The sequence below is a fragment of the Branchiostoma floridae genome, chromosome 2, assembly GCF_000003815.2.
Source record: "Branchiostoma floridae strain S238N-H82 chromosome 2, Bfl_VNyyK, whole genome shotgun sequence".
Taxonomy (NCBI): Eukaryota; Metazoa; Chordata; class Leptocardii; order Amphioxiformes; family Branchiostomatidae; genus Branchiostoma; species Branchiostoma floridae.
Genome location: NC_049980.1, coordinates 25,129,707 through 25,149,267, shown reverse-complemented (window position 1 = coordinate 25,149,267; position 19,561 = coordinate 25,129,707). Strand labels below are relative to the sequence as shown.

At 42.5% G+C, this 19,561-nt stretch overlaps 1 protein-coding gene across 1 annotated transcript in view; it reads right to left on the bottom strand.

The window, feature by feature from the left end:
* Positions 1 to 19,393, bottom strand: part of LOC118410103 (coiled-coil and C2 domain-containing protein 2A-like) — a gene marked incomplete in the record, with an annotated part of 23,628 nt that extends 4,235 nt beyond the window's left edge. The window contains 27 exon segments of the mRNA XM_035811605.1: positions 1,020 to 1,116; positions 1,522 to 1,631; positions 1,784 to 1,862; positions 2,177 to 2,329; positions 2,749 to 2,840; positions 2,989 to 3,081; positions 3,438 to 3,650; positions 4,133 to 4,271; positions 4,670 to 4,817; positions 5,450 to 5,603; positions 5,996 to 6,173; positions 6,648 to 6,790; positions 7,255 to 7,362; positions 7,909 to 8,065; positions 8,499 to 8,639; positions 8,975 to 9,575; positions 10,122 to 10,323; positions 10,799 to 10,963; positions 12,051 to 12,068; positions 13,372 to 13,461; positions 13,846 to 13,941; positions 14,295 to 14,398; positions 15,664 to 15,730; positions 16,029 to 16,103; positions 16,320 to 16,421; positions 16,879 to 16,984; positions 19,046 to 19,393. Coding sequence (XP_035667498.1) covers positions 1,020 to 1,116; positions 1,522 to 1,631; positions 1,784 to 1,862; positions 2,177 to 2,329; positions 2,749 to 2,840; positions 2,989 to 3,081; positions 3,438 to 3,650; positions 4,133 to 4,271; positions 4,670 to 4,817; positions 5,450 to 5,603; positions 5,996 to 6,173; positions 6,648 to 6,790; positions 7,255 to 7,362; positions 7,909 to 8,065; positions 8,499 to 8,639; positions 8,975 to 9,575; positions 10,122 to 10,323; positions 10,799 to 10,963; positions 12,051 to 12,068; positions 13,372 to 13,461; positions 13,846 to 13,941; positions 14,295 to 14,398; positions 15,664 to 15,730; positions 16,029 to 16,103; positions 16,320 to 16,421; positions 16,879 to 16,984; positions 19,046 to 19,056 — 3,642 coding nt within the window.
* Positions 19,394 to 19,561: the final 168 nt, after the last annotated feature.

Below are 19,561 nucleotides of genomic sequence, written 5' to 3'. Positions count from 1 at the left end.
GACACTAAACAGCCTTACTTCATGCTGGGTTTGGTAGACTGTCCTGATAATGTGACTATGCAATATTAATTTATCTACATTCTTTCCAAAAAAAATGGGTAGATCTGAAAATTCTGTCAAATGTGGGAGACTGACATTTTAGCATTAAGTGCAATGTATTCATTGCTTGATTTTTGCATGCTTCAATATAACCTAACAAATGGCTCCAGCCTGTTGGTGACAAATAGGCAACATGTTGTCAACTGTTAGACAATGTCTTTTGCAAACAGTCACCAACAGGCCCAGCCCAGCTAGATACCTTCCATAGTTCACACTGTAATACATGCACTGTATCAGATTAATGTTACAGAGCAAAATTTTTATGTCCATGCATGTTTGTGTCAAAAACTGATCTAACATGGCAGCATAGAAAGAAAGAAAGAAGTGACAATGTCCCCAGCCTCAGGGCTGGTCTCACTAACTACAGCAGACAAACTCACCAGTGAAGACTGACAGGCGCAGTGCATGTTGAACAGACCAAGATGTTACAGCGCAGTTGTTGCAGTCAATGTACAAGTGTTCAAGCAATGTACAAGTGTTCAAGCAATGTACAAGTGTTCAAGCAAAGTGTAGAGCTACTGCAGTCTAGTCTAGATCTTAGCACATCTACCGAAAGCCATTTCCGTCTATGTAAGGATGTTAGCTGAACAATTGTCACACAGAAGAATTTTGCAAGAAGGCAACAGCTGAATATGAAATCTGAATATGGGCATACTAAGGTGTACAGGAAGCTATAAGTATTTTTTTGAATTGATCTTATCCCTATGATATGGTTATATTGCTAAGGAGATTTACACTAATGTTGTCACTCCATGAAAAATATTGGTGTAAAGAAACACACCTTAAAATGTTGAGGAAACCTCAAAATGTCTTCATTCTTCTTAACTTCATTTTTGTACTTATTCACCATAAATGCTTGTCTTGCTTATCATGCTTGTTATTTTGTCCATGAGACTAATAACAAGGTGACTAGCGCCCACCTCGAGAATGTCGATAATCAGCTCATCAAACACATTGATGAAGAGAGTGTCGTCCACGGTCTGCAAGTTGCTAGGAGAGTAGTCATTGTTCGGTACCCTGTACAGAGGAGTAACAATGGGTCAAGCTGTGGTACTAGGAGTACTTCCTTGTATCATAATATCATGCCTGAATTATGAGCTGTACAAGAGCTTAACAGGGCTGCAAGGGTTCAAGTCCATAGTCTACTTATTAATAGGTAAATCGTTGTAATATATGACATAATTACTGAGTTGAAGCCCACGATTTAAGGCATGATTCCCCACATAAAGCATAAGCTTTTCATGGGGAGAAATGCTGCTGGAATTCTAATCTGACTACACACAAAGTTATGAACTTTTGCAACAAAAAGTATTACATGGAGAAGTTGGAAATAAGCTGGAAATGTCCGAACCAATGCTATAACACGATACATGTATAATATAATACAGTAGATGTCAAGTATAAAAAACAAATGCTACACACCTCAGAGGTAGCTGGAGTTCCTCGTTCCAGCTGGGATTGACTCCCTCTGCCGTGCTTGTTTTCTGGTTTGTGCGCTGGAACGTCACCTCCACGAAGGGACGGACCAACACCTGAAACACGGGTGTGTGCATGAATAGGAGACAAAGTCAACATTTTGTTCAAATAAGATACATGTACATACCTTTCCTGCAAACCCTACAGAATGTATGAAACTTGCACTGTGGGAAATGGATGCCTTTGGCCAAAGAGTGACTAATCTTACCCCTGAGTGTGCGTCTCCTGCTGTTCTGTCTCCAGCTGACGATGCCCCAGCTCCTGCACCACTGCCTGCACCTCCAGTCCTGGAGGGGGGGGGGGGTTGGGGGCAGGATTTCAAATTTCAAATATACACATGTAGACAATAGACATTACATGGCATCTACTGATAAATTACTTGAATAGGCAGGGCTTCCAAAAGCTCTTTTTAATTTCATTTCCCCAAAACTTCTCAGGACATACAAAGGAAGAATTGTCACCTATGGTACAAACAGGAAGGACATGAAAGCACATCTACAATGTACACCTTTATATTGTTACTAGTTAAAATAAGGTCAAACTGAATAATTTCTGCCAGAGCCAAAACTGTACAAGGCAACATGGAAAATTGTCCCCATACCTTATCTGCATGTTGAAGGCCCTCTGTATGTTGACCAGGATCTTCACGTCTCCAGGAGACAGTGCCTGAGCCGTCACCTTCTTACGCTCCTTCCTGACCGGGCGCAGGGGACGTCTGGGCTCTGTGATCTTCAGGAGGGTCACTGTGAGGGTCCTGAACAGAGCAGAAACAACAGTCAGAGCTGGGGATATCACAAGTGTGAACAATCACTAAACTTAATGAGATATGTTGAATGACATCGCATCAAATGCTCTGTTGAATGCCCACCACTGTGCAACCATTTAAATATCAGACCTAGTATATCAATGTCACAATGAAGACTGGTATATCATATGAAGGGTAAGAGACACTTGAAGAATACATCTATGTTTGTATCCCTACAAGTCCAACAATTTTCTTCCTTTGTAAAGAACAACCATGTAGACATTTGAAAGTACAAACTGCTTTTGTGAAGCACTCTTTTTCTGACCCCACTTCATCAAAGCATGCCTACTCTTTTCTCCCAATCCGAAAACTTCTGCCCCAAACTCTAATATCAATCACTGATGTGTCAGGACAGTTGTCAAACCTACCCAATGTCTGGTACTTGGTCCTCCACAACCATGTCGTTGGTGGAGAACTGGTGCCTGGCCATTCTGTACCGGTTCAGCACATGCTCTTTCACCTGCGGGAAGGTAAGGATGATCAACAATGTTACCACAATAGCTGAAAGATTAGACCAAGATTGACAGCACATGACAGGCGGGATATTCCGACAAATTTATGTCTAAACCCTCAGTTTACATGATGTTATTTTAGCAGTGAGGACCCACCTTAGACTGGAACCGTGCGACCCTCTTCCTGTGCGCATCCATGTCATCCCGGACCTCTTTCTCCTCCTTCTCCTTCTGTCTCTTCTCGTACTCCTAGGATAAGGAATAATATAACACCATCAGCCACAGTATAGGGAGCATCTTGGCATGGCAAGCGGTGAAGGCATGACTGTTGTAGAGGGGTCTGGGGGCTATTGTCTCCCTGAAAATCTTTACATATATGACCCTCAAAAAAAGGACCAGTATTCCATGCATTTTGAAGGTCAGATACAATGAAATAAAGCCCATTTTGTTGCAGAACAAAAAAGAAATGCACTCACATTGGTTGAAGCACAGAGAGGGGCCCATATCACAGCATAGGGGATACAAATCAGAGCTTAGGGGCCCCTTATGCTCAACTGGCCAGAACCTTGCAGCTTATAAGGTACGATCGTTGACATGTCTATCACCTTGAAGATGGCATCTGGAATCTCCCTGTCTCGAAGTGGCACCATGGGGTAGGACCGGAACTCTGGGACCTCCCGGGACCTGAGCTTCAGCAGACGGAATCTCTTCGACTTCTCCAGTTCCTCGTCGGTGGCAAAGTTGAATTCTTCCTGGAGCTGCTCCAACCTGAAGTAGTCGGGCAGTCTGGAGACTCCGTTTTTCCCTCCAGTGAAATTCTATGTGAAAATGAGTAAATTTAAATGCTTCATGTATAGTAGTTTTCTGTACTTTATTGCTGCAACAGTGAGTTGGAGGAGCAATAAAGTACAGCTTCCTCCAGGCAATTCTCTGCAGGAATGATACAATGCACAATGAAATGCTTAAACCTCTAGCAGTACAGAGATTTCTTTTTCAGTACAATTACCTGTCTGCTTTGAAACTTGCTCCATCTAACTAAGATACCCAAAAAGATGGGGACGTTCTGCATTACCATCCAAAAATAGACATGTAATAACTGCATGTCTTTGATACACAGTAAATTTCTTATATTTAACGTTCTTACTACCCAACCTTGAAAAGATTTACCTGGCTCAGGTTTCAGGAACTGCTCAGCTACCTTTCTCAGGTAGTATACCTACATTTGCGACAAAACTAATGAGGGAATTTCCAGAAAATTGCAAGCCATGTTGAACCGCGAGGTACATGCCAACCCTCTCACCTTGACGTGTTGCATCAGTGCTGCATTGCTGGGGTCGTTTGGGTCCAGCCGTGACTCCTCTATCCAGTCAGCTAGCTTCTCCATGTCCACCATCCCTGTGGCTCCGATGGCTGCCACTGGGTCAGCCTGCATCATTGGGCTGGGGGAGGGGGGCAACAAGGTGGATCAGGAGTACAAAGCTTAACAACATACAGACAAATAACAATGGTACAAGAGGGAGAACTATTCTTAGTGTAAGGCCTAGAAAAAAATGTTGCATTTCCAGAAAAAACTGCTGACCCTATCCTTTTTGGGGGGGTGGGGGGTCGTCAGTGGAGTCACATAGTTTCAAGTCACACCTTTTAGCCTGCTTCCTATTCAAGTAAAAAAACTACGAACTATACAGGTCTTCTAACTTCACATCTGTGTGAGATTCTTAGCAGTTTTGTGCAGTTTTTCATCTTTTCAGCTTCATTCTCATTGGACTTCATAGGGAAGAAAAACATGTTGTGCCCCAGATAACGAAAGTAAGCTGTACAAAGTAGTCCTACGTGTAACCTGTGGATGGTGGCCGATGTGGGTCCCACAGGGGGGACCAGGGGGGTGCCGTCGTCCTTCGTCCCCCAGGACACACTGGTGCTGAGGATGCCGGTGGTCAGGAGACACAAGGCGTCCGAGTTGTCCTCCTCAAAGGAAAACATCACTCCTGGGGAGACAGAGAAAGGATGAATTCCTGACAGCACTGACATGTGCTCATGTTTTATTTAGGTAAGCATCTCTTTCTGACAGTTCTTCAAACTTTGTTACTGAACATCCGGAAGTAAATCTCTCTGATTTCTATCCAGTTGTAGACATTGAATTGCCTTTAAAAATTTAACCTGATGTCTATTACATGTAGTAAGTTTACTTTCCCCTTTTAAAGTCTTCTATATCAAAGCTAAACTTTTCATAATGCAATAGGTAACTCCTTCATAGAAGAGTGTTGTGAAAAATCAGTCACAAAGTCCAAATGAAGACAAACATGTACCACTGCCGATGGCCTTGTTATTGTATGCAATAGACAATTCCTTCATAGAGAGTTTGGTGTGAAAATCAGTCAGATAAAGTTCAGATAAAGCCACCAAACATGTACCACTACCGACAGGCTTGTTATCGTATGCAATAGGGAATTCCTTCATAGACAGTTTGGTGCAAAAATCAGTCACAAAGTTTAAATAAAGACACCAAACATGGACCACTACCGACAGGCTTGTTATCGTATGCAATAGGGAATTCCTTCATAGACAGTTTGGTGCAAAAATCAGTCACAAAGTTCATATAAAGCCACGAAACATGTACCACTGCCGACGGCCTCGTGGTCGTACGCCACGCGCTGGTCACTACTGAACTCCAGGTCCTCCAGCTCCACGTTCCCTGACGTGATGGCGGCCTCCGGGATACCGGCGTACACCTCGGCCAGGAGTGTGTTAGACAGGGTTCCCTTCTCATACACCTGCAGGGGGATGGACGTGTGACTGTGAATGTGCACGAAGGCTGTCTCCAGCTGTAGATGTCTTTCTGTCCCACTCATTGCTCGGGAGACCTTGCTATTTATTGTTGCCAAATCTGTCATTTTAACCTTGAGAACATACATTTTCATCAATTTCACATAATGAAGTCCAAAGACAGAGGGACGGGTCCCTTGTGACAGCCCAAAATGTGCTATATATTTTGTCTAGTTGGTAGAAGTGCATCTTGTTACAATGACATTTCAGAAGGTGAAGTAGTAACCCTGTCAGTAGTGTTTCCACGATTCAATGCAAAGTCATTTCTTATCCCTATGAAATGGCGCAATGTTACAAGTTGCATTTGTCATGTCAGTAACGTTGAAACAAAACTACCTACCTGTAGCTTGATACTCTCTGGCCACTGTATGATGAGGATGGGGAAGATTTCTCCAAACGTCACCTTGAAGTCTGACGTCACACTTCTTGGCCTAGTTCTTGACACTTCCTTGTCATTGAATAGCACCTTGACAAAAACTTGCAGTCTCTCCACATCTTGTCTCCTCTCTTGTTCACCCCTAAGGCAGTAACAGGCATTTCCTTTAAGTGTTAAAACGTAAAAACAAGACAATGCAAAGAATACCAAGATGTTGTCAAAAAGTTTCCAGGTAACAAATTGATAATGATATTAACACCATATTGAGGTCTCTTGTTGGACAAACAGTGTATAATTATGTTTGAAGTACCGGTAGTCTTTTTATCACAATGATAAAGGATGCTTTTATCAACAGTGTAAGGCAGATAATACTGTAGCAGCTAAATACAGAAATCTACAAGATTAACCCTCACAATTCTGATGAATTCTGATAAGTCTTATGAAGGATTTTTCAAGAAACTTAATGTATTTAAGACCTGGATAAGTTTTATACCTTGAGGATTATTAATGCTGCATCAGTAGTAGTAGTATATCACAGTAGATCTTTTTAAATTCACAGTTTTAAAAAAATGTATCAGTTTTAGGAGACTTAACATTTACTTGTTGACCAGTTTACCTGGGACACTGTTGTTTAGGAGTGATGGTTGCTGTGTTGGTGACCTCTGGGGTCAGGATGGGCTCCCCTGGTCTCCTCCGGATCTGCAGGGCTTTCTGTCGCACCTTCTCACGTAAACCTTCCCTGTCTGGGGGTGGGGGCGCCTGAGGAGGACAGTGTGGTTACACTTACAGGTAAACTAAATCAGTTAAATCACTTGGCAGTTAATCCAATTGGCACATGAGGTGGCACCCATATCTGTTTCTGTAGCCCCGAGACACACAAGTTTGTGCCATCACTACAGCAGTGGCTAGTCTGCTGGTAATGGTGTGTTTAACTTCCAAACTCAATATAATCAGGGCCAATGCATTCAATTTCCAAACTTAATTCACTTTCCCAATAATAGCACAGGACAGTAAGCCTAACAGTAACAGTAACAAAGCACCAGTTGTATACGTATTGTCATAACAGTGTTTTCCATTTCGTTTTCAAAACACGTGCAAAAATAGACATATGACATCTAAACCTGTACTTTAAGCAAAATAAAGTGCAAAACTGTTAGCTATTTGTAGAATGTTGTCTACTGTACATGTATGTTGGTAAACTGTGGATTTCTGTATGACATTACCTCTGGTTTGGGTAACTGTTCCCCCTCATCAACAGACTCATCCTGAAGACTGTCTTGCAGACTCTCCTGTGAGCCTTCTTTCTTCTTCTTTTTCTTCTTCTTTTGCTTCTACAACAAGAAGTGAAGGCAGGCTTCAATCTTTATCAAACAATCTTTTGTTGCTTCTTTAAAGAAAACCCTGAGACATGGGCAAAAAGCCTCTAGGGCCTAGGAAAAAATGTTGTGTTTCCTGTTTCAGTCCTGAAAAAATTGGGGTCAGTAGGAAGGGATTATCTTTTTGTTTTCTTGTAATTTTTTCTAGGCTGGCCGAAACTCTAGTGTGACATATTACAATGCAGTTGAACAAAGTAAACTGAAATGCATGTGGACACTAAGTGTCTTTCAATGTCGACCTTGAATGCTGTGCATAATACATGTAGATGCATTTATCCGTCATTAGATATGATGCTGGCGAATGATTGATTGAGATAGGACAAGCAGTATCTTTACATCAATAGGAAGCAGGCTGAATAGGAATTCTAACTAGAAGCTATCTGACTCAACTGCCCACCCAAAAAAGTCTAGAGTTATGGATCAGTAGGTTTTACTAGGGCAGGTAGGGAAACAGGAAACACAACATTTTTTCCCTAGACATAGGCCTTTTCATGCACTCACCCTGGCCTTGTGCTGTCTCTTCCACTCTGCCATCATCGCCTCGTATCTGTCCACCTGCCTGCGGTACTCCTCCTCCATTGCATCCTCCTCCTCCTGCACCTCCTCTACTACTTCCTGCTCCCACACCACCCTGTCGTTCTCCTTGTCTGTCTCCTCTCTAAGGGGAAAAGGACAGAATTTTCAGTCTCATTTCAACAGAAAACTGGGAATAATCACACCCCTACATCTTTCTTATTTATGGCTTTGTTAAGAATTTCTCTCAACTGTCACATGTGTTTTGAACATGGGGCCTGGACATATTTTTCAATAGAACAGGACCTTTTCTTAACGACTGTCCATGCTGGGTTCAATTTCTCCTCCAATCTTAAATACAAACTCTAATGCTAAAGAGAATTAAATGACAGCATGTTCACAAGTAGCTTAAATTTCTAAAATTAGATATCTATCTATAAGTTTCAGCAGTTTAGGCATACTCAACTCCACATTCCCACATTTGTCTGGTACACTGGACAGTTTCTTAGCCAGGCTACAGATCAGGGAATGATACTTGGATAATTTGAGAATGAAATCTAACTTTAAGGAAGACGTACTTGCGCACGACGAGTTTGACGGAGGTATTAGCGAAGGCCTGCAGTTGGCGGAGAGCCTTGATGTCGCGCCACACCTTCAGGATGTTCTTCAGCAGGTTTCTGTCAGCCTGCTGCTCCGCATCGCGCAGCTTACGGGTTTGTCTGGGGAAAGACATGACATGAATAACATCACATGTTCCTTCTGTACTGTGGCCTTACGGCCATTTTTCTGTATGCTGTTGTTACATATCAAAGATGACTATTTTCTGGTAGATGTCTATCTCATTTCAGAAATGAAAAATTGTCAGTTTTCTCAAAAGGGTGAACATACAAATGAGCTAGTATCATTTTAGATTATTTCTCTTGAGAACGATATTCTCGCCTACAAATTTTATCACTTAGAAAATGGAAATATAATCGGCAAATTACTGAATTACTACAGCATGAAATCTAAAAGGCTATTAACACTGGATTCCCACAATTTAAAAGAGGCGCACCTTATTTCATTTTTGTACTCCCTCAGCCTCCCACTTTGCTCGGCAGGTTGAGGGTTAAGTCCCTGTCCCTCCTGAGACTCCAGGTGTCTTGCTGCAGCTTTCAGCGCTTTCAATTTATCAGTCAGGAAATTGGCCATGTTTTTGTGTGTCCTCACCAAGTATTGTTGGTACAGCTGGTTCAGTCTTGCCGACAGAACGTGCTCACGACTGAACAGGGAGTGGTGGGTGAAGACTAGCGTGTTCACGTCAACATCCAGCTGGTACCGTCCATGGCCGGATATCTGCTCTGATCCATCGATGTACCGCCCATCAAACTCCTTCAGCCACGCCTTGCGGTATTCAGTTTCTAACATGGGCTCTGGTTCGTCTATCAGCATGTTTGGGGGACGGGTGGGTTCCGTTTTTAACGGATCGGGAAGAGCGATTATCTTTCCGTCTTCTCCGAACCACTTGGACCCCCGTTCATCGGGTTCCTTGAGAAGTCTGTCCTCAGCAATGTTCTGGTTCCTGTAGGGCACAGGAGGTCTCTCACCCACGTAGAACCCCTCGTCTTCAAGATATCTGGGCTGGGCGTCCTGGGGAACCTTCTCTTCTGCAGGTACTGGAGTACGTGGAAAAGGGATGGTCAGATGTATGACATTCCTGCATTTATCAGTACAGCTAGCTTCTTGAGACAAACTGTATTCTCTAATGATACATGTAGTTGTCAGGATAAGATATTCTTAAGTACCAGGGCTCGAAATTCATTTTTGTGATAAGGTGCACTGGTGCACCCAGGTTAAAAAATTTTGGGTGCACCTTTTAAATTCAAGTAGAATGTCAGAAAAACCTAATAACAACACTTAGTTCCATCCATGCTATCAAATTCTTAAACAAGTACAATGGCTGGGTAAATAATTGGGTGCACAGCTCCAATTTTGGGTGCACCCGGGTGCACATGCACCCAGTATTTCGAGTCCTGAGTACAAATATCTCCCTACCAATGGACTAGCCCCTAGCAACCCTGTGTGGCCCAAGGGAGACTGTAGATGCTGCTAAGCATGTTAACTATTCTAGGATTGTGTTACTACTTCAGATTATCCATGTACTTGCTCTGGCAATGGTAGTACAAGTGAGATTGTTACAGTAGTATTTCAAGCAAAAGTACCAGGCAGCATGCTGGGTACAAAGTAGATGTCCTTCTCCCTGTCCACCCTGGTCTGGTACCCCACGTACTGGGCGGCGTGGACGTGAGTCATCTGCCAGCCCTCGCTCAGGTAGTCCTCCAGCGCCTCCTGGGCTTTCTCCGCTTCCTCTCTCCGCCGGTCCGCCTCCCTCTGGGGCTGGTCAGCTGCCCCTTCCTCCTTAGGCTGGGGGGAGGTTACAAAAGAAAAACTTTAGGGGCTTGGAAGGGCTATGGCCATGGCACGTTGATACACCCGATCCCTCAATCTCAGGAGTTAAGCAACGTGCAGTCAGGTCAGTACTTGGATAGGAGACCACCAAGGAAGACTTGGTACCATGAAAGACATGCTTGAACAACAAAAGGCACATTATGAGGATTTGTTGCAGAGACAGCAATCTACCTTCTAGTCTTTTATCACATCAGTCATGGATTCCACCAAAAGACTGGATGTTGTAGCCGGGTCATACCAAAGATGGTACATACTTCTTTCTCTGCTAAGAGGAAGCATATGGAAGCTAAACACATTACACTACCAGTGGACTAGCCCCCTGATGCAGTGCTTAAAACATCTACCCGTAGGTGCATCAGTGCACCCACAGTCAAAACTTAGTTGCACAGCTCCAATTTGGGAGCACAAATTAAAGGAGCCCTGACTGTACCTCAGTCTCCCCTTCCTCCCGAGCCTCCTCCCCCTCCTCCACCCCCTCCCCGCTCGGGCCGGGCTCAGGCTCCTGGGGGGCCGGGGGTGTTGGTACCTCCTCCTCCTCAGCATCATACACATGTGTGAAGAAGTCATAGGCTTCCTCATCTGTGGGCAGGGCATCCTGGAGTCCCACCACACAGGGGAACACAGTCCGTCGTGAGATACACACACACTGGAGATATTATTATAAACACCCTACAGGTTAAGTTTGGACTTCCATATTAATTCCAGACAAACCTTAATAATTTGAAAAAGGATTAACCAAATGAATTAAGATTTGCAGCTATGGTCTATTTAAAGGTAATTAATATGTAGATTGCAATTAGATGTCTTCAGGAAGAAAGCTTCTGGAGAATTCTGGCTTTAGGTTCCCAGAATTCTGGAGAATTCTGACTTAGGTTCCCAGAATTCTGGAGAATTCTGACTCTGGGCCAGAATTCTGGCTCAGGTTTCCAGAATTCTCCAGAATTGGCTTTGTTATTAATTACCTACTAATGTACCATGATTTCAAACCTCAATTCATTTGGTTAATCATTTTTCAATTAAGGTTTGTCCGGAATTAATCTGGAAGTCCAAAATTAACCTGGATGGTGTTTATAGTACATGTACAATACTAAAGTTTCTTCCAACACAAGGGTATACAAAGATCAAATCACTGGCATCTTCTTCAGGATCAATAATCCTTTTAATATATGAAAGAGGAGACAGTGGTCACTGAAAATGTGATCAGTGTATACCTTTGTGTTGGAAGAAAGTTTAGCATTGTACTATGTTTACTACCTATACAGATGAGCTTCCATGATAAACAGAGGACTACTTGAATCCGTACATGCCAAAATAGTACATATATCTCAAAAAACATGATACATGTAGTCAGTATTCCAAGTACAATGCAGTCTGAAAGTATATTCCGTTGTTGTTATCAATCTCAAAAGTTTCACCAACAAATAGATGACTCTGCACATGCTCAACATGGTTAAACATTCTATGACATGCAAAGAGAAATATCATGCATCTATTTGATAAAAACTATACCAAACAATCAACATGGCATGTAAAAAATACATCCAATTGTAAACTTGCTTACTTATCAAAGCATGCTCTTGTAGCAACACAGGCTGTCATTAAGGTTACATCTTTCTTAAAACAATCATATGGTACTTATGGGACAAAGGTTGTGTCTGGGGCGTGCAAGTCTTACAACCAACCTTCTTGGCTAGCAGCTCCTGCGTGCGAAATCAGAGGTGGTAGAAAAGAGACACACCGGCAAAAACACAAACAAAACAGTGTAAAACACAGCAGAAAGCAGTTGTCTACAAACACATGTACAGTCAAACCTGTCTATAGCGGCCACTCAAGGGACTGGACAAATTTGGCCACTATAGACAGGTGGCCTCTGTATAGAGGTGGTAACTTGTAGATAAAATACCCAAGGGACCGACAAAAAGTGGCCACTATGGACAGGTGGCCCCTCTGTAGAGGTGGCCCCTAATACAGGTTTGACTGTACAGGGATTGCTACATAGCGCACTCATGGACAACACTGGGTTACAATAGAAATGTCAGAACTACATGTATGTTAGTTAGCTCTACTGCTTATAGTTGAGCTGGGTCTATTGCAATTCACTTTTAACTTGCCTTTATCATACAACCATGCAACTTAGACAGCATATCTTGAATTCATAATATCTAAAAAAAGATTGTCTTTGAAAGGCTGGGAAATACCAAGTACCAGGCAGTAAGTGAGTGACAGGAAAGGTTGCAGTTCAGTCAAAGGGACAAAAAAATTGGGTTGCATTACCCGTATATGGTTTATTGCACAGCAACCATGAGGAGCATGAGGAGACATGCTTTTCCTGGATTTACACCCAAAATGCTTTCATCTAGATACTATTCATTATAATGTTGTGAATTGTTGGGTCATTATCACAGCTTTTTTTTACTGATTTCTCATTATTTGATTGGTTTGTATGATTAGCTAATCATTACTTAATTGATGAAATGATTTGATAAAAAAGAGGCAGCAATAACTGATATTGGATTATTGAAGACTAAGTTAGTAAGCAGAAAGCACAGTTAGTATGAGGGTAATGGAGTTTAGATGTAGTTGGTTTGAAATGAGCTCGGGTTATCTGTTGAAAGACATAATGATAGTTGATTAGTAGGCTGGTGACAGACAGACAGACTCAGTGAGGAGTTTCACAGAACATGTATGTTAACCTCCAGCATACTGACTTACACTGTGGCCTCTTTTTCATTCTAAACTATTTCAGTATTTGGCGCATGACAGGGAGAGATGGAGGGAGGCAGTGTGCTGAGCAGCAAAGCGCCCCCACGACCACCCCCGGTCAAGGGACCGGTAAGCAGTAAGCAAATTTCAATTTTGAAAGACTAAACCTTTCAAAGTAAATTGTGGAAATTTTGAATGGACAATGAAGAACAGCCAGTAATGTTTTCATTCATTGCTCACTGTTCACAGAATGATGAAGGTTAACAGAGAATTGTAATCTTATAGAAACTTCTGAAATACCTTCATTCCTTTGCCGGCTTTCTTCCACTTGGACCTGGCACTGAGCGACTCCTCCAGTCTCTTCTCAGCCTCCAGGTCTTCTTTGTTCATCTGATAAAAAATGACCCAACATGTTTCAGTCAGTGGGATCAGTCAGGGCTTGTAACAATACACTACATTATACTGTGCTGAAAGTTTTCTGGTGAACAAAAAAAACTAAAAATTTAGGGGGAACAGAAAAAGGTTCCATTTTTTATACTTGATTGTCGAGAATATGCTGTATGCTAGTATACAACGGTACCTCTATGTGTATGACCCTATACATGTATCTAGGTGCATCCACAGTCAGGAATAAGGTACACAGCTCCGATTCGGGGTATACATAAGTGCATATGCACGGAGTATTTTCATTTCAATTCAAGACCAGTCCTACATGTATAGTACAGAAATCATGGATAATCTACCAGCTAGATATGAAGGAAGACCCGACCATACCTTATCAAACCTCGTGATCGCAGGGGGTCTCTCCCTCAATGCTCGCAGCTTCCTCGCTGGACGGGACTCTTCCTTAGCCTCACTCTCAACTTTCTCCTAGTGATATACAGTGTGGGAGTAGTAAAAGAAAACATAAAGTAAGTGAGTGATATCAAAACGTTACACTTTCTGCTAATGTGGTACAGTGTTGAAACGCATGTACCAGCAAAGCCTTTTGATCAAATTGGCCTACATGGAAGAGATCAAAACCACTTTACTATGATGATAGATGTTTCTTTGCTTCTGAAGATTGGTGGGAAGGTTGTCCTCCTCTGCATGATCTCATATATATTGTACTATATATATGTACCAGTAGTCATTCCAACATTTTGATACAGCATGGAAAAAAGGCTTTACGACTAGAATTGTTACATTATAAGTCAACCCTAGCTAGAGATGCTTTTACCCACCCGGACAGTCTTGACTTTGTTCTTAAGTCGTTCCCTGACGGAGGAAGTCAGGCCAGTGGGAGATTTGGTCTTGGTCAGACTCAGGGCAGCATCAGCCATAGACACTGTTCAACAACAAAACATTATACCACATTTCAACACTTGGAAACACAGCAAAATATATACAGATATTCCTAGCACGAACCTATAATGTCGTAATGATTTTAAAAAGACATTTTTAAGGCATCATTATCCAGCACCAACAAACCACACAGTGCGGAACATAGTGAATGTTAGTCATCAGCTTGTCATCAGATACAATGTTTATTGAGTCATAAGCTCTTTTACGATACATGATTGCATTCAAATTTCTTCTTTAGAAAACTTTGGTCGTCAACGATCAGCTTCTTTTGTGGCAGACCACAGGATATCAAGGTCATGATAGATTACACAACAATAATGCAGAATGTAGCATGCACGGACATGTATTATTCATATGCAGAGAGCAAAGGAATGTCAAACTAGTATATCGAGCCACTATAAAATTCTTTTCAAGCTTGTATGTAGATAGTCAAATGTAAGTTGTGAGTCAGTTAGAATGTCAAGCACTTGTTTCAAATCACAAGCAGTTCACCAATACATGTAGCAGCAGACTAGCAGACTTCACTGTCACCTGTCTTTCACATGTCAAAGGTCACATAAGTGGCCATGTGCCATGCAGCCAATCAAGGTCAGGAAAGGAAAGAACTCATCTGTGCTCTGGAGGATTCTAGATGTTGACATTTTTGCGTGGTGGTTTAACGCACGGTTTTCGCAACTAGCTCATCACCACAAACTTAAAACCACCAAGAACTCTCTATTTTGTCCCAACAACAAAATTAAATCCTGTCACTTAAAGGCAGTTACAGTTTTCCAAACATACATGTATTGTAAGATTCTGTAAATATCAGTATCACCCACATAAATACAGATCGCTAGATAAACAAGCCAGTGCAGGATATGAGAAGCACAGATTACATTTGTAAATCAGCATGTGTCAGAGACATGTACATGTAACAAGACAACAGCGCTGTGCATTGTTCAATGCAGGAAGATGCCAATGGGTGATAAAAATCCCTTTAGAGGGGTACCTGGGTAATACTCTGGGCCTTTGCGTAGGGGAGGAACATGGGAATGATTGTAGTCAGTAATAAGATGATAGAGGTGAGAAACAGGAACTTCAAACTGAACAAACACACATAGATTATGTAGTCCACTAATGGCTGTCTTCTGTTATAATAAAAATGTATGTACAGAAATGAGACACATATTAACTTAAATGACATTAAAATGATTAACATTTAAACTACAGTATGATTTGAGCGATAAAAACATGGAAAGTCAAACTCACTCTTCCTGGTGCTGGAGTCTACCTCATCTGTAGGAGGCTCCACTGTGCCCTGTAGGCTCTTGTTTAACTACGGGAAAAGTTTGAGAGAGAAGATGTGCCATAAGAAATCAAGATGTGAAAACAGAGCCATCATTCATTGATTGTGTTTGGTAACAATCTGCAAGCACATCGCAGCACTTAGAGCATGCTGAATTGTGTACTTGGTATTACTAACTTTGAACAAGATAAAAAAATTAAAACTAAAACAGTCATACTATAAACAAATGAATGCATATAATAGAGACAATACAGATTGTAGCAATAAAATAAAAGTTAAAGCATACAGAAGATCAGAATGGTGAAGACAGCATGTTTGTAAGACTTACTTCTCTCTGTCTGGTCTTCCTCCGTGATGCCAGGTCATGTAACATGTTCTCTTTCTCTGTTTCCTCATCCAACACCTAAAGGTGAAAAATGAAGTCAAATTTCTACCTTCCACATTTTATCAAAGAACTATGTCTGTGAAAGATATGAGTATGAGAATATGAAGGACGTTTTTCCTGAGTTCATATATGGTGCATCATAAATTACTATTTCATAACAGTAGCATTTCTACAATAGATGATTTCCATTCCTAAACTGAGTTCACACACGGGATGTCTACGTATCACCCTGACCTCCAACACTGTGTCCTCTTGTTGTTCCTTTCCAACCTGCCCATTGGCTGCTGGAACCTTCCCGTTCTGCTGTGGACTGATCGGCTCCACGTCATTGGATGCCTGGAAAAATACACAATCATGTACATGTACTTCAACAGGTTTTCCTGTAGAGATGACCTGTAGTTTGCTTGCTTGTTCGGGCTGCATAAGTTGTACAATACACTACCCACTACCCCTAGATAACCCCATCAGGGGCAAAGTGAGTGTGTGGGTTGGGGGTGGGGTGGGTTTACTAAGGCAGGCACGGAATGACCCAACTGTGGGGGCTGTCACGACCGTGCCAGGCAGGGAGTTCTGCTCTGGTATACTAGTAGTTCGTGGAAAAAAGCAATATTTGTAAGTGTCTGTTTGTGCTAATATTGGCTGTAGTTTTGTGTTGGTGGCTCCCTCGGGTGCACCCCTGGATAGGTTTGAGAAAACTAGTGGTGTCAATATCAATATGCTGTTTATAAGTTTGTGGAATGTAGTATAATGGGCGTTCCTCCTCCTTTCAGAGAGAAGCTGAGTTGAACCTTACCCATGTGTCCTCCATGCGGGATGTGGAGATGTCAGGGTCGGCATCGCTCTGAGCCAGCGACTCCTGCAGGGCCTGCCGACGCGCACGGATCTTGTCTCTTAGAGTTCTGTGGCAAACAACAACAACAACAACAACAAATTATTGATCATTCAATGAACTTATGAAGTGTTGAATACGAAGATGACTCTAATATGAAAAGACTTCAAAAGAAGCCATGCTATTAACATGCTGCCATCTGCCATCATTGATATCCAGCAACTACATTGGAATTAAAACCAGACCTTGGAGACAAGAGATCTAAAGAGGTTCAACAGTCTGCCAAAAAGATTCAAAATATTATAAATAGGAATAAAGGTTAGGGCTATTAGTTTACCCAATTGTCAACTGAAACAGGACAGTGGCCCAACTGGATCAGAATTAGTGGCGCCTGAGATTTACTCTACTCTCACTGAAACATGCAAAACTACCGAAGTCACGGGTTCCTCTCTCAGCACTCGGTGTCTAGTGCGGAAGGGGCCTTCCGCACTAGAAGTCTAGTGCCGACGTTACGTCCGCACTAGGTGTCCAGTGGTGAGTCGACTTCAGCACTGAAAACCCCCGATTCACCACTAGAAACCGAGTGCTGAGACTACCTTCCGCACTAGAAAACGAGTGACGACAAATATTCCGCACTAGAAAACGAGTGACGACAAATATTCCGCACTAGAAAACGAGTGACGACAAATATTCCGCACAGGAAAACCAGTGACGACAAATATTCCGCACTTGAAACCGCGAGTGCTGACAGCCTGCCTCGGAGTGCGTTACGTTATTTACAGTTCCGGGCAGTTAAAGGCACACATATACAAATGTAATACATAAAAGAAGTGTAACAAATCGTTCACCTTGAGCCTGAGAAAGCTGCGTATGGGAGGAAATATCCGTGTCGGGTTTTCAAAGAACAGTACATATCAATTATCTTTCTTATTTAGACATTTTTTTTTCGTGACCAAAGTAGAACTGTCTAAACTGTCTGTAGCCGCCACGCATCAACAAATGATGCATGCGAACGATTGATTGAAAGTAGTCTGCAACTCAAACACGACAAAGGGAGCTGTAATTTATTGGCATTTTATCTTCGTGAAATTTAGAAAAAGGGAACGAAGCTGACACACTGTTGACATGAGGTCATCATTTACATAACACTATATACATGTAGGATGTAGCGTATGATACACACATGCTGTTTCGAGTTCCAACAGAGACAAGACTAGGGCAAAATTGATTTAAAATACTGAGTACTAGTATGTTTTTGAGTAACAATTTGGACGCGAGCACTGGTAACCCAGTGCTGACGGTCTTAAAATGATAGTAGCACTCGGCTTCTAGTGCCGAAGTGGTCTTAGCACTCGGCCTCTAGTGCCGAAAAGTCACCGAGCACTAGAAATCCCAGTGCGGAACCCGTGACTTAGGTAGATCGGCACTCGGTTATCCAGTGCTCAAAGACCTCCGCACTGGGTAACCAGTGCTGAACGATCTTTGAACCACCCTTCCGCACTAGAAACCGAGTGCTGAGCGGAGATCAGCACTAGAAACCGAGTGCTGGGCGGAGTTCGGCACTAGAAACCGAGTGCTGGGCGGAGTTCGGCACTGGAAAACGAGTGCCGAGACAAGGTGTAGCTCTGGAATTCCAGTGCTGACGGGTCTTCAGCACTCGAAAAAACCCTTCCGCACTGGAATTCCTGTGCGGAAGTTTCTTCCGTACTGGGCCCCGAGTGCCGACGCCAGTTTCTCCACGAATTCCGCACTGGGCGCCCAGTGCGGAACCCGTGACTTCGGTATACTGTAAATGCAGAAATGTTCGCGGTGGATTAATGTTCACGGTTTTCGCGGTGACCACTTCACCGCGAATTTAAAACCACCGCGAACATTTTTTCTACTATGATATTAGATTGCAGTCTATGGTGTTACCGCGAACTTAAATCCACCGCGAAAAGTCCTTTTTCCCGCTACCGCGAAATTAAATCCCCGCGAACATAAAAACATTTACAGTACTTGCCTGAAACATACGTAATATAATGCGATATAGCGTTATGAATATGATGATGCTGTTGACCATCTTTACAAGTTAACGTTACAACATCTGTACTACGGTCTTACAGAAGAGGTTTGTGAAGAAACTACTCACGTATCCGCCATAGTTTCACTATCGGCCGCTTCAGCAGGAATAACTCCGGATAAAACCAAAACAGATCCACGTTCACATCTTAAATCTAATCCAGATATCCACAGCTAGAACCGTTCCTCGAGATGGGGGAGGGGGGCAGGAAAACGGGTTGGCTTCGGACAACGCTTGGCAGAAAACGTCAATGGTTTGACGCGGAAAAACAAATCAGGCAAACCAGGACCTTTCACCTAACATGGTCCACTAAGACGCGAAGTGACACTGAGAAGTAAAGCTCTAGAGGCAACATGAAACGTACTCTCGCCGACTGAGTGCAACAACAACACTGAAAGTGGCGCCCCAAAATATTTTCCTCCTTTGGTCATAATTACCCATCATGCATCTGTTGCTTAGCAGGGTGACGCTTTTCTTGTGCTTGTGAATATAAGAAGCAACGTCAACTTTTTTTCGGAGTAGAGGCTTCTATTCCAAGTACGACGAAAAATCGATAGGATAGTTTGGGTGAATTTGATGTATTTT